The 14,601-nt window shown below is 44.3% G+C and overlaps 1 protein-coding gene across 1 annotated transcript in view; it reads right to left on the reverse strand.

Annotated features, from left to right (window-relative positions):
- The window catches only part of COPZ1 (COPI coat complex subunit zeta 1), a 64,126-nt gene extending 54,241 nt beyond the window's left edge, over positions 1 to 9,885 (reverse strand). Inside the window, exon 1 of the mRNA XM_068267166.1 lies at positions 9,643 to 9,885. Within this exon, the coding sequence (XP_068123267.1) occupies positions 9,643 to 9,660 (18 nt within the window). The 5' untranslated portion in view covers positions 9,661 to 9,885. The remainder of the gene's footprint in view (positions 1 to 9,642) is intronic.
- Positions 9,886 to 14,601: the final 4,716 nt, after the last annotated feature.

Consider the following 14,601-nt stretch of genomic DNA (forward strand, 5'->3'; position numbering starts at 1 on the left):
TTAATATTCTCCTTGAAAAGTGACATGTGATTTTTGATTGGCATTTTTAGGCTCCACCCACTTTTCTGAATATTAATCCCAGTCACCCAGTAACCAGCTATGCTAAGTTTGAGAACCCTGCCATTAACAGTGAAGAAGGGCTGCAGTTTACAATTTCCCAGAAAAATCTGTTTTTAACTCCACCCACTTTTTATAACCTTGACACAGTCACTACTCAATGACCAAGTTTGTGAGCTTTTGGGTTCCTGGCATGAAAATTGTGCTAATGGAAGCAGTTTATCCAGCAAAGAAATCTGTTTCTTTTTGGCTCCGCCCCGTTACTGAATTTGAACCCCAAACACTTAACAACCGACTGTAGCAGGTTTGAGGCCTCTGCTATTAACAGTGTGAGAATGGCTGCAGTTTCAATATTCCCCTTGAAAATCAATAGGTGAATTTTGATTGGCTCTTGTAGGCTCCACCTACTTTTCCGAATATTAATCCAAGTCACACAGTGACCAAGTGTGTGAAGTTTGAGGACCCGGCCATTAACAGTGTAAGAAAAGCTGCAGTTTACATTTTCCCATGTAAAAAGTTAGTTGTTTTTGGCTCCGCCCACTACTTCTAATCTTGACATACAGTCACTTAATGACCAAGTTTATGAGCTTTGGGGTCTTTGGCATCAATAAGTTGCATTTTACCTTTGAAATTAAACAAATCTGATTGGCTGTTTTTGGCCCGCTCCCTTCAGAATTTAAATCCCAGTCTCTCAGTGACTGACTGTAGCAAATGTTAGGCCTCTGCTATTAAGAGTGTATGAATGGCAGCAATGTAAATATTCCCCTTGAAAATCAAAAGGTGAATTTTGATTGGCTGCTGTAGGCTCCACCCACTTTTCTGAACATTAGTCCCAGCCACCCAGTGGCCAACTGTGTCACGTTTGAGAACCCTGCCAATAACAGAATGGCTGAAATCAATCTAACAAATCTGATTGGCTGTTTGTGGCTCCACCCCTTTAGTGCATTTGGACCCCAGTCACCCAATGACTGACTGTATCAGGTTTGAGGCCTCTGCCACTAACAGTGTAAGAATGGTAGCAATGTGAATATTCCCCTTGAAAATCAATAGGTACATTTTGATTGGCTGTTGTAGGCTCCACCCACATTTCTGAATGTTCATCCCAGTCACCCAGTGGCCAATTGTGTAAAGTATGAGAACCCTGCAATGTAAAAAATGAAGTTGTTGGCACCGCCCACTTTTTCTAACCTTGACATACAGTCACTCAATTATCAAGTTTATCAGCTTTGGGTTCCTTGGTATCAATACTTTGTATATTCCCATTGAAAAATAAACAAATCTGGCTGTTTGTGGCTCTGCCCCCTTCCTGAATTTGGGCCCCAGTCACCCAGTGACCAACTGTACCAGGTTTGAGGCATCTGCTTTTACCAGTATAAGAGAATGGTAGCAGATGAAATATTCCCTTTGAAAATCAAATGGGGAATTTTTATTGGCTGTTGTAGGCTCCACCCACCTTCCAAAATCTTAATCTGTCACCCAATGACCAACTGTGCAAAGTTTGAGAACCCTGCCATTAACGGTGTAAGAATGGCTGCAGTTTATATTTTCCCAGTAAAAGTTGTTTTGGCTCCGCCCACTTTTTGTAACCTTGACACACAGTCACTCAATGACCAAGTGTGTGAGCTGTCAGGTTCCTGGCATCAAAAATGTGTGAATGGAAGCAGTTTATCCACCAAGGAAATCTGATTGGCTGTATGTGGCCCCGCCCCTTTAGTGAATTTGGACCCCAGTCACCCAATGACCGGCTGTAGCAAGTTTGAAGCCTCTGCAATTAAAAGTGTAAGAATAGCAGCAGTTTAAATATTCCCCTTGAAAATCAATAGGTGAATTTTGATTGGCTGTTGTAGGCTCCACCCACTTTCTTGAATCGTAATCGCATTCACCCAGTGACCAACTGTGGCAAGTTTGAGAACTCTGTGATTAACCGTCTAAGAATGGCTGCAGTTTACATTTTCCCATTTAAAATGAACGGCTGAAATTTGATTGGCTGTTTTATGATCCACCCACTTTTCCTGGATTTGTAACCTCGGTCACCAAGTGACCAACTGTGCCCTGTGTGGGGACTCTGGCTTGATTACTGTGAGAATGGCAGCCTTTTACATTTTTTCCATTGACTTGAATGGGTGGAATCTGATTTGCTGTTTGTAGCTCCGCCCAGGTGTGCAGGGGGGCCGCGAGACCCCCAGAACATATCATTCCAGGTAGTAAGGGATCTGTGTACCAAGTTTCGTTCAAATCGGTCAAGCCGTTTTCGCGTGATCGCGACACATACACACACACACACACACACACACACATACATACATACGATTTTATATATATAGATATTAGGGGAGGAAGGAACAGGCAGTCATTCCTACTGCTGACTTAAAGGAATACTGTAGGGGGGGGGGGGGGGAATGAGTTGAAGTTACCGGGGGCTTCTAATGGTCCCCCGCAGACATCCTGTGCCCGAGCAGCCACTCACCGATGCTCTGGCCCCGCCTCCGGTTCATTTCTGGAATTTCAGACTTCAAAGTCTGAACACCACTGCGCCTGCATTGCTGTTTCCTTGCTCCTGCTGATGTCACCAGGAGCGTACTGCGCAGGCCCAGTATGGTCTGTGCCTGTGCAGTACACTTCTGGTGAAATCGGCGGGGGCGAGGACACGGCAACGCAGGCGCAGTGGTGTTCAGACTTTGAAGTCTGAAATTCCAGAAGTGAACCGGAGGCGGGGCCAGAGCATCGGCTGTGGCGGCACAGGATGTCTGCGGGGGACTATTAGAAGCCCCGGGTATGAAACTAATTTTCACTGACCTCTCTACAGTATTCCTTTAACATGGGGGTACCAATAACAATGATATGGGCTTTTCTAGCCTGAACAGTCAGTGCCTTTAGGGCCTGGGCACACACTCCTATTACCAGGTGATTTTCAGAAATGTGTATCAGTGTGCAATAAGCAGGGACATCATGCAATGCAAAGACAGCACGTGTCTGATGGGCACACTTCGGCATTGTGCAGCAGTGCATTCTACCGACACACAGCTGCGTTCATTTAGAGCGCAGTGCAGAAATATGGTTATTTATGGCAGAGAACTTCTGGGTGCAAGTTACAATTAATAACTATTCTTCATACTGTAAAGCCTTCTGATTGGAATGGATACATATAATGATTTTCCACACAGATGAAACTACTATGACGGTGGGTCAAAGGCAGCTACAATAAGGTCAGGATCCCACTATAGTGCAAATGCATTGCATATGTAATCCGCATCCATTCAGGATTAGCGGCGTTTACACTTGCCAATGCATTTGCGGCGCCACCCGTCTGATGGTATTTCCATCACTTTTCTTGTTGTCCGTGCTGTCTCCTCTCCAAAAGCATCATATTTGAGTTAAAAGTGGTAGAACATTTACATCACAGTTAATAAAGAATACTTATTTGCAGGGCTGTGGAGTTGGAGTAGGAGCAAGAGCAATTTTGGGTACCTGGAGTCGGAGTCAGTGGTTTCATAAACTGAGGAGTCGGATGTTTGTTCAAATACACAGCCCTGGTAAGTATTAGACTAAGGAGTCTGAGTCATTTTGGGTACCTGGAGGAGGAGATTTCATAAACTGAGGAGTCCGAGTTGGATGATTTTTGTACCAACTCCACAGCCCTGCTTATCTGAGCAAGATACATTTCCAAAAGTTAGCCTGCTGAATGTTTCTGCGAGAAATGGTAGCTTGTAAGCAGCACTGGATCAGCTTTGCTGCAGAAACACAGCATAAAAACTACAGCTAGCAGAAAACTTGGCAAGGAGGTAGAAATGTGTTTATTTTATAAAAGCGAAATATATTGCTAGTTGACTGATCATCATTTTCAAAAGGCACTTAAGCTATCCCAACAAATCTGGGACATTCACCCCTCTCAGCACAACCAGTCTATCTGCATTAACGGGAACCCAAGGTGAGAATTATATGGAGGCTGCCATATTTCCTTCCTTTTAAGCAATACCAGTTTCCTGGCTATCCTGCTGATCATCTGCCTCTAATACTTTCAATCATAGACCCTGAACAAGCATGCAGCAGATCAGTTGTTTCGGACAATATTGTCAGAACTGACAAGATTAGCTACATGCTTGTTTCTGGTGTAATTCAGTTCACTACTGCAGCCAAATAGATCAGCAGGGCTGCCAGGCAACTATTATTGTTTAGAAGGAAATAACTATGGCAGCCTCCGTATCACTCTCACCTCGGGTTCACTTTAAAGAACACCTGAACAGGAATTAAAAATATGCCTTTCTTACCTGAGGCTTCTTCCAGCCCCTCTCCATTGCGCCATTTTCCCCCTCAGAAGAAATCTCCAAACCAGTTTGGTCGCAGACAACTGCCAACGTACAGTCCCATCCGAACGCCTCCTCCTTTGCCCTCCTATTCTGGGTGCGTTCTGCGCATGTGTCATTTGCATAAGAATTGTTCTGCGCACATGCAGAACACTCTTGGCAATAGGAGGATTATTAAGGAAGCACAGCGCATCTGCAATAGCCCCCGACCAAGCCGGGTTGGATATTTTTCTGAGAGAGACCTCGAAGAAGTAAAAAAGTCATCTTATTTGTCTCAGTTAAGGTGTGCTTTACGATATGTACATACGGGCGAGCATATAGCATGAATATTCCTTGTGTTCGGGAGCCCCCTGTAATCGCTTTAGCATACAGCACATCAAATATTTAAGTAACGTCCAAGTAACCCCCAAACACAGTTATCCCCTACTCGCCAGAAGCTGCTCTGTCAGGTACTCTGAGACATCCTGCTGACCTCCTACATTACAACAGTTGTGTCGCTAGTCTGGAAGCTACATCCTGTAAACACTGACAGTAATCTGAGACTGAAGAAAGAGTGTGATGAGTCTGCTGTATTTGTATGAAAAACCGTACTGTCAATAAGCATACACTTCTCCTGTCACAAGGGCTCTGCCACTACATACAGCCTGTCTTTCCATACTTTTACCTTAGTGCCAAAAAAAGAGCCGGGCAGCACTCATACGAACTAGCTTAGCTGCAGAAGCAGAGCTAAATTAAGAAGGAAGTATAAGCATATGATTGCATTAACAAATAGGATAAAGTTGTAAAAACTTTGAATATCCTTACCATTTATAAAAGTATACCAACAAAAAGGACTTACCACGGAAACTGGAGTAGAAGAAGAAAGCCGACAAGAAACAACACTCAAGAGTTGAATCCAGAGGACTGTTCCAGAACATGGTTACACATAATTTTTCCATCAGATTCGATCACTTTCACCAAATCTCAGTGATGTATTGACAGCAACATGTCTGACTAAAAACTTCCCAAACTGTTTTGGATAGTTTAATGTTTTATATATTTAAAAAAAAAAAAGAAAAAAAAAAAGAAAAAACCCTTTGGACTCGACCATCATTTTTATTTCCTTCACAGGCCTGGTGGTGGTCAAGCAGTTAAATACAAACAGGGACAGAGCATCTAATAATTTTAAGATTTCTATAGGCACCATAGTGGGTATGCAGTAAATCATTCAGGATACCCACATTTGCGTTAATTTGCCTGGTTTCGGCATCAGAAACACTTCCTACAGCTATAAATTGTGGTACATTGGTACCACATCCTCCCAGTGATGCTTAGCCGGTAATCTGCAAACTTGGCTTTCCAGCTGTCAAGGAACTACAAGTCCCACAATGCATTGCGGGAGTCTAACAGTCACAGTCATGATTTATAAAGGCAAATGCATTGTGAGACTTGTAGTTCCTTAACAGCTGGAAAGCCACGTTTGCAAATCACTGGCCTAGGCTATTTAGTTCTGTGGAATTTTCCTCCCAGAGAACTCTGGGAGACCTGGTATTATTTGTACTGGCTTTGGAGCTCCCAGTAAACAAATATCCCACAGAGCTGCACCTGACAAGACTAAAGATGTCACCACCAATAATAAATTTCAGAATGTAAATAAGGGTGAGAAAAGATTTTACCACGGGCATACTCTGACTAAATAAAAGTATAATAAATTTCACTACAGTCCCTATTTAAATCTCATCAAGAAGGGTAAGGTTATACATTGATCACTACTGCCCATTGTTTTCTCATGGTTGTGTAATCCAGTGCTTGCCCTATTGGGCTATTACAGACTCATTTACAGCTAGCTTTCACTCTATTCCACAGAAACTATACAAACATGAAGCTGGTTCAGATGGGGGGGGGGGGGGGGGGGGGTGATACATTCCTGCATCCATTTTTCAAAATATGGATAACATTTATTTGAATTATATGACATTGGACGTCAGCCTAGCTATGTTGTAAGGAATACTGTCCTATTTCTGTGACTGGAGTTATACAATGTGAAAAGCTGAGGTGTCCCTGCTTGACTACAAATCAATATGTCCAGGTTGTTTTTAAATTATATATACAGTAGCAACTCAGGACGTAATACATGATACTACCAAAGTCATTTATAGGGAACCCGAGGTGAGAATAATTTTGAGGCTGCCATATTTATCTCCTTTTAAGCAATACCAGTTGCCCGGCTGCCGTGCTGGTCCTCTGCCTCTAATTCTTTCAACCATAGACCCTGAACAAGCATGCAGCAGGTCAGCGGTTTCTGACAATATTGTCAGAACTGACAAGATTAGCTGCATGTTTGTGGCAACTAGTATTGTTTAAAAGGAAATAAATATGGCAGCCTCCATATCACTCACCTCGGGTTAACTTTATGGAATAACATTTTTAAACACTTTTGTGCCTTTGAAAAGAAATAATATTTTAACTCTAATTGTAATAAAATGTATTGTGCACAGCTAAAAATTAGGGGCATTTTCAAATGCCAATGAAGCAGACAATATTGTAACAAAGCCATTGACAAACATACAGAAGGTAAAGTGCACAACACATATTGGGCTTAATGCACAAAAGTATGATAAACCTTAAAGTGAACCTCCAGACTAAAAATCTACTCAGCAGCACTGAAAAGGCTTGGTGTTTCTTTAACAGTTTCACAGCATCAGAACTTTGTTTTTCTTACCCAAGCCTCATTTTAGCTGCACAAAAGAAAACTGCCCGGGCATTTTTCCCTTGATGCTGTGCAAAGCATGATGGGGTTTCTGATGTTGTCCTCCTTCTGCTGTTTTGGTGCAACTTTTTTTAAAAAATTTGAGATTTGAAGCCTAGCGCACACAGCTGGGAGGTGTGATCAGGAAACTGAACAGTTGGATCTGTGTCTCATGCTCCCCATCACCTCCTTTCAACCAAAAAGATGGCTGCCCCCATGAAAATCACAAACATCTGCCATTACCCATCTATGTTAATTAACATAACTAATGTAACTTAATGATAGTATGTTTGTTTAGGCTGAAGTTCCACTTTAAGTGCACAGATAGCGAAGTTTAGTTGTGTCTCACAAACTATGTGACTGGGCCGCAGGCTTCTGCACATGCGCTGGAATGCATCGTGCACTCCTGGGCAGAACGCCCCCAGCCACGTGAGAGCAAGCACCAGTGGAGAAACCTATGGAGGGGGCACCATAAGACTGCAGGGCATTGGAACTGCTGCAAGGGACACAGAGACTTCTAGGGGCTGGAGCAAGCCCCATGCAAGTAAAGTGAAGCTGCAGTTCCTCATTCCAACTCATGTATCCTGTAAAGGTTACAAGATTTTTATCAGATGCAATCATTCAATCAGAAGGGAACATTTATTACGGGATAATTACTGTATATTGTGGCGTATAACACTACTTTTTAACCCTTTAAAATCTTCTGAAAAGTCAGGGGTCGTCTCATACGCCGGGTGTCATTGATGCCGGGTGATAAGCCCTATCCTGTTACCGACTCTCATATCTCGCTGCTGAGGACTGTAGTAAAGCAGCACAGGCGCAGGTGCGAGATCTGAGAGGCAGAGAAGGAGGTAAATAGGATACAAGGGTGGGCCAGGAGGTTGAAAGAGGCAATTTTTATGGGCACAACACAATCCATTCTTCCATACCGCTCTGATAAACAGGTAGACAAGGAGAGATGACCAATTCAACCAGTCAATCATCTATATACAGTTAAATACTTGGTACCAAATACAGTACAGCACCAAACAGTACAGCACCCAAACACTATATTTTAGCTGGAATATTTGGGGGTCAGCTTATACACCCAATCGTCTTATACACCAGACTATAGGGTACCTGGGACTTCAATTGCCCTTCCCTGCAGACGTCCTGTGCTGAGACAAACCGATCCTCCAGTCCCCTGTAATGAGCTAGTTTAGTTTCTGGACAGTCGGTGGCCGGTGCACCTGCACGGCCCTGGCCGCCAGCGTCCTTGGTCGCGCTCCTATCGCCGTTCTGCGCAGTATGAAAATCTAGTACTGTGCATGCGCAGGACGGGAGCATGAACACGCACAGCCAGAGCCGTGCAGGTGCAGTGGCCTGAAACAAAACTGGCTCATTGCGGGGGATCGATATGCCCCGGCACAAGCACAGGATGTCTGCAGGTGACAGGAAGACACCCCAGGTAAGTATAACTCTCCCCCCCCCCCCCCCCCGTTAAGGTTCCCTTTAAGATCAAATTGCACAATTGATATGGTAAGACTGTACAATTAAGATTGCAATAGGTAGAGGGGACACATCCCTTTGGTTGGATCACTGCTGTATCAGGTGTGATTAAAGGCCAGTTCTTCATATATCCTGTGCCCACTCTGCTTTCTTTCTTTGCTGCTATTGCATCTTTAATATGTGGCTGTACAGTTAGCTTTAAAGTGTATCCTACTGTTCACATTCCGATGTGGAGTCTCTAAATGCCTTGTCTTGCAATTACAATCAAGACTGGAGTATGGCCACCCTATAGTTGGTAGAAAATATGCATCTAGTCTAAAAAAGATGAGACCATCGAGGCAGAAGTAAAATGTCAGGCACAGAAAAGCATGCCACACAACCCCCATCACACTATAGATTTAGGTGGTTTGTATCTAGTCTATGAAATCTGACCATCATACCTGGCACGTGGGCAGCAGTAGTAAATGGACAGGCACAGAAGATGATGCCACACAACTCCCATTTCTCTATAGATATAGGTGTGGTTTGCATCTAGTCTATGAAAGATGGAACCATCACACCTGGGCAGCAGTAGGGAATGGACAGGCACAGAAGAGGATGCCAGACAACCCCATTGCACTATAGATATGGGTGCTTTACATCTAATCTATGAAAAATGGGACCATCACACCTGGGCAGTGGTAGTAATTTGGCAGGCACAGAAGGAAATATCACACACAACCCCCATTACACTATACATATGGGTGGCTGGCAGTGATCAGCAATGCAGGTCAATGCTGAACTACTCAGCACTAACTCGGTCATGGGGTTCTCTCGGTTTCATAATAACATTTTCCTTTCTACTGCTAAATCCAGACTATTTGCTGTGAGAACTGGACGATTTCTCCTATTCTCGATACAAGGATCACATGGGATGCAGTGTGATGCGAGACCACATTATCCCATATGGTCAGTGCTGCAGTGACATGAGGCGCCCGTCCCGTCCCCTTCCCTCTCTCCTCTATGCTGCTCTATAGAGGATTTGCAGCCATCGCTCTCCTTCTTCCATTCTGCGGCCTCACTTACCAGCAACACCGAATCCATCTTCCTCAATCCTGCCGACGTGGAGGAACAATCTGATTGGACAAGCAAGCTGTCAATACTCAGAACTCGTCCCGCCCCTTCGCTCTTCCTGTTGGTTGCAATAGTAAAGGGGCGTGGCCCCAGAGAGTAAGCCGCTGCTATTCCTCAGACTCGCTCAGCTCTGACAGAAAGTCCTCGTCTGCGCTAATTTACAGGCGGAAGCTTCTGCTATTGGTTCGCCGGTCTTTACGTCATGTTCTCTTTTAGCGGCCTATTGGATGACGAACCTTTACAGTCTCTTCTCATTTCCTCCTTTGGCTTTCCGTAGATGAATCTAGTGGGCGTGACAGAAGCCTTTTTAAAACTGTTATTGGACGTGTTGTAAAAGCATTGCCTACCAATAGCAGCACCGATTTAGTTGCTATGGTAACTGTTGGACTGCAGACGTGGCTTCCTGTTGCATTGTGCTGACTGACTGCATCTACTGTGGTTGCTGTAACGTAACGTGGTGCCGCAGTGGTGGGAACTGAACACGTTGCTCAGTATAGCACAGGGTAGAGATGGGAAGTTCGGATCTTTTCAATGATCCGGATGATTCGAATCGGATCATTGAAAAGATCCGGATCTTTGATCCGAATCTCGGATCATTTTACTACCGATGCATTCGGGGTGAAATGACTAGCAGGACAGGTCTTTCCCTGCTGTGGACAGGAGAAGGGGAGGGGGGTGGACACACAGAGAAGGGGAGAAGATGGACAGAGGGCAGGGAGTGGACAGAGATGGTAGGAGGGACGAGCAGAGAGCAGAAATGTTTGTTTGCACACAATACCCACATGCTGCAATCATATGCTTTACATATATTTCACCTATATGGTCATCTGTATACTTTGAAAGCAAACGTCACACAGTGAAAGAAAGCATTCCCAGAAGATAAGTGCAGCTGTTTAGTGCCGAGTGCAGGAGAATTATATTGCCCTGCAATCACACTGTCTGCAAAGTTACTGAGCTGTGCTGAGCCAAAAGTTTCCAATGTGATCACTATGCAGCACTACGGAACAGACAGCCTGTAATGAGCAGCACGCTATAGCCAGTATGTGTGCTCTACACATATCTGGCAGTGGCACCCAATGTCCCCTCTCTCTCATCTACCTGTGGCTGCAAGGCTGGCTCCCCTCCAACTCAGCTATCCATCCCTGCTCTGCTTCCAGGACCCCCGCTGCCCGCTGAGAGGGGGCGTGTCGCTCCTGGCCCCGCCCCTTTTACGATCCGAATCACTCATTTTGATGATTCGGATGATCGACTCATAAAATAGATTCGGATCAAAGATCCGAATCGTTCATGATCCGGACAACACTAGCACAGGGGGACTATCTGTAACAGATAAGGGCATCTACCGTAGTCACACTCGGGCTGGTTAACACTGGGCGATTTTTCAGCGCTGCCTTTGCTGATCGCCGGCGATAAGCAAAGTGCTGATACTAATGTATCCTTATAGATACATTCACACAGCAGCATTTGCGATTTCGATCAATCACAAGCAGCCTTTCGGGGGAGATTGTGCTGTGATTCTCGTTCTATTGAAGCGCAAATCACGATTTGCCCGCAAATCGTGGAGCCGGTGTGCCAACAAATCAGCACATATTGTCAAAACAGCATACATTTAAAATGATATTCTCCTTTTCAGTAGAATTGGTGTCGCGGGCAAGCAGCGCTCCAGGCGTCAAGTGTGAACCGGCCCTCAGGCGCTTTTAGCAAGTTTCACGCTTTGCTTATTGCCAGCGATTGCAGCACAAGTAATCCCATGGGTTTAGGCTCGATTCCCACTTTTTCCGGATCAGTGGGATTGGACAGTGTAATGTCCGCTCCAATGGTCTGGCTGTAGCCCAGGGCAGATGTGTTACCCACATAGCCTGTATGGGGGAAGCTTCCACCTGCCTGGGATAATTGTGAACTGCACAGAAGTGTGCCCCGCTTACTGCAACGGATCCATTGCAGAGTGACGTGTGAACGGCTCCTAGTTATAAAATAGGACCTGTTCACTGTGCGTTTAGCAATGAGCAGAGAACAGACAAAAAATGTCCATTCTCTGCTCAAGTGGTAACAGAGCCTCACCCACACTGCGGCAACTGTGACACGTTTGTGATTTCAAACAATTGAGTATTTTCCAGGCGATTGCGGTTAAAGTGGTCTGAAAGCCAGCATTTCTACTTTGCTCTTAAAGATTCCTCACAGCTTGAAAGCTACTATCCCAGAATTTTTTTTTAGCAGAACATCACTGAAATGGTTAAACAAAAGCACTTTGTCCTGCTATTCAGCTTCAATCGCATCCAAACTGTAGATAACAGTATCTTTGTTTACGTTCCAATGTTACAAAATGTGTAAACACAGTGTAACAAGTTACAAGGAGCTCTCTGTGCTTCAGACACACACACACAGTTCAGAAAAGCTCATTAGAAGATGTTAATATATAATAAAAAGCAGCTTGAATAAAATGCAATGCCAGCTTTCAGGGTACGATAAACTACACTTTGGAAACGTATAATTTGTAAACAGACAATATTACCTATGCACAAAAGCTAAAATGATATCTGCGTGAGTAATAAAAAGTAGGAAAACACATGTTTATTAAATGTTATGTTTCAGACCACTTTAAAGAGACACTGAAGCAAACTAATTTTCCCCATTTTACCTTATAATTCGCTTCAGTGCTCTAAAGCCAAGTAATCCGCCGCGTCCCTGCCGCAAAACGAGCGCTGCAGAGCCCCCAAGTCCCTGGGGGGCAATCTGGCAGGCATTTCCTGGAAGGGGAAAGCTTTCAGCTTTAGCTCTGCCCCTCCTGACGTCAATCACGGCGAATCGCCGCCTCTCCCCGCCCCTCTCACTCTTCCTTCATAGAGAGGGGCGGGGAGAGGCGGCGATTGACGTCAGGAGGGGCAGAGCTACAGCTGGAAGCTCTGCCCCTCAGCGCAGCAAAATCCACAACCAAGTTGGTCGTGGATATTTGCGGATGGATGTGGGGGCTCTGCAGCGCTCGTTTAGCGGCGGGGACGCGTCAGATTACTTGGCTTGAGAGCACTGAAGCGACTTATAAGGTAAAATGGGGAAAATAAGTTTGCTTCAGTGTCTCTTTAAGTTAGCCAATAAATGGTATCAGACTGATTCAAAACTTCTTGCTAATGTTCTATTTATAATTCGTACTACACATACAATTTATTGGCCCTTATTAAATTCACCTTTTCCCCTTTAAGTTTTCTCCTAGGATATAATTTTTCAGCTTCTATTTAAAATAACTTTTCAGCACTCTGCAATTAAGAAAGGTACCTAAAATAGGTGAAAAAGCACTGACAAAATTATGCTGATTTTATTGCTTCACAGCAGGGCGGTGTGGCATTTTTACCGCACCCCACCGCATGGCATTAGAAGTCTATGGAGACTTTCTTACTGCCACGGTATTGTGCGATGCGATGGAAGTGAAGTTTTGGCCATGTCCCCAACACTAGGATAAACTTACGTTACCGCACGTATCTGCGTCACCCTGTGTTGGACCAGAAGTCATGTTACTCTGCGGCGACGCAGGGATTTTAAAAATGTTGGCATCACAAAGTTGCGGCACGTATGTGCAGGAGCGTATTTTGATAATACGATTCCATGCACTTTTATGCTCCCGCACTTCCGCATACCCGAAGCGGCAAGTGCGTGTCAATTCCTGCTTGGCTGGTGGCCAGACAGGGAACACTGCTGCGTACTATCGGGGTGTTCCCTGAAGGCCTGTTTCGTGCGATGCGGGCATGACGCACTACATAGCTTCCGCCGGCTTACAGTGTGAAACTGGCCTGAGGGTGCTGCACAGTATCTTAGCTGTTCTGAGCACTTTTCTGGACAGAGAATAACTGATGGTAACAGAGGCGCCAATTTAGAGTAAAATGATTTAAAAACCGTTTAAAAGGAGGGGGGTTGGTGGTTACCACCCTCAGATATATAATGACCAGCCAATTAGTGGTTATACATAAATAATAAAATTTATTATAAGTTCTCCAGGCATGCAACGCGTTTCACGGGTCAAGAGCCCGCTTCATCAGGCAATCAGTGTTGGAGATACACTAAGATACAAAGACAAAAATAAAAAGAGCATACGATATATCAAAGAATGCTGGGTACACAAAAGGTACATAGATCCTAAATAATCGAAGATCTATAAGTTATATTGCAAAGGATCATCACATCTCCAACACTGATTGCCTGATGAAGCGGGCTCTTGACCCGTGAAACGCGTTGCATGCCTGGAGAACTTATAATAAATTTTATTATTTATGTATAACCACTAATTGGCTGGTCATTATATATCTGAGGGTGGTAACCACCAACCCCCCTCCTTTTAAACGGTTTTTAAATCATTTTACTCTAAATTGGCGCCTCTGTTACCATCAGTTATTCTTTGATCTAGTCCACCCCTGGTGGAGGGGTATATCCCCACTTCTATCTACGGAGAGCGACTTCTTAATACCTGAGTGGGGTCAGGTCATAATTCTCCCCACCTGCACATCCAGTGGTTGCCTTTGTGGTAACCTAGACTTGTGAGTATAATACTCGTAATCGTTTTGTTATTTTCCTTTACTTAACATACTACACTATATTGGGCTCTCGGTCCTTTCTTTTTTACATTCTTCTAAGCTACTTTTCTGGACAGAGATGTCTCAGGTTTTTCCTGGGATCTGTTGGAACCACTTTTCCAGATTAGGAGTTACCAACCTGAGTGCTACTTCCACTACTGGGACCACTTTGGCCTTCACTTTCTACAACCAGACAACATGGGTATAATAAAGACTATATAATTTGTATGGTGCTAACACATCTTCTGCAGTGCTTTGCAGAGTAATGATTGAATAATTCACAACACCAAGGCATATGAACTGTTTTTAAGGCACTCTATGGTCTGTGTGCTGCCCATGAACTGTACATCTT

This window comes from Hyperolius riggenbachi, chromosome 2, assembly GCF_040937935.1.
Source record: "Hyperolius riggenbachi isolate aHypRig1 chromosome 2, aHypRig1.pri, whole genome shotgun sequence".
Lineage (NCBI taxonomy): Eukaryota > Metazoa > Chordata > Amphibia > Anura > Hyperoliidae > Hyperolius > Hyperolius riggenbachi.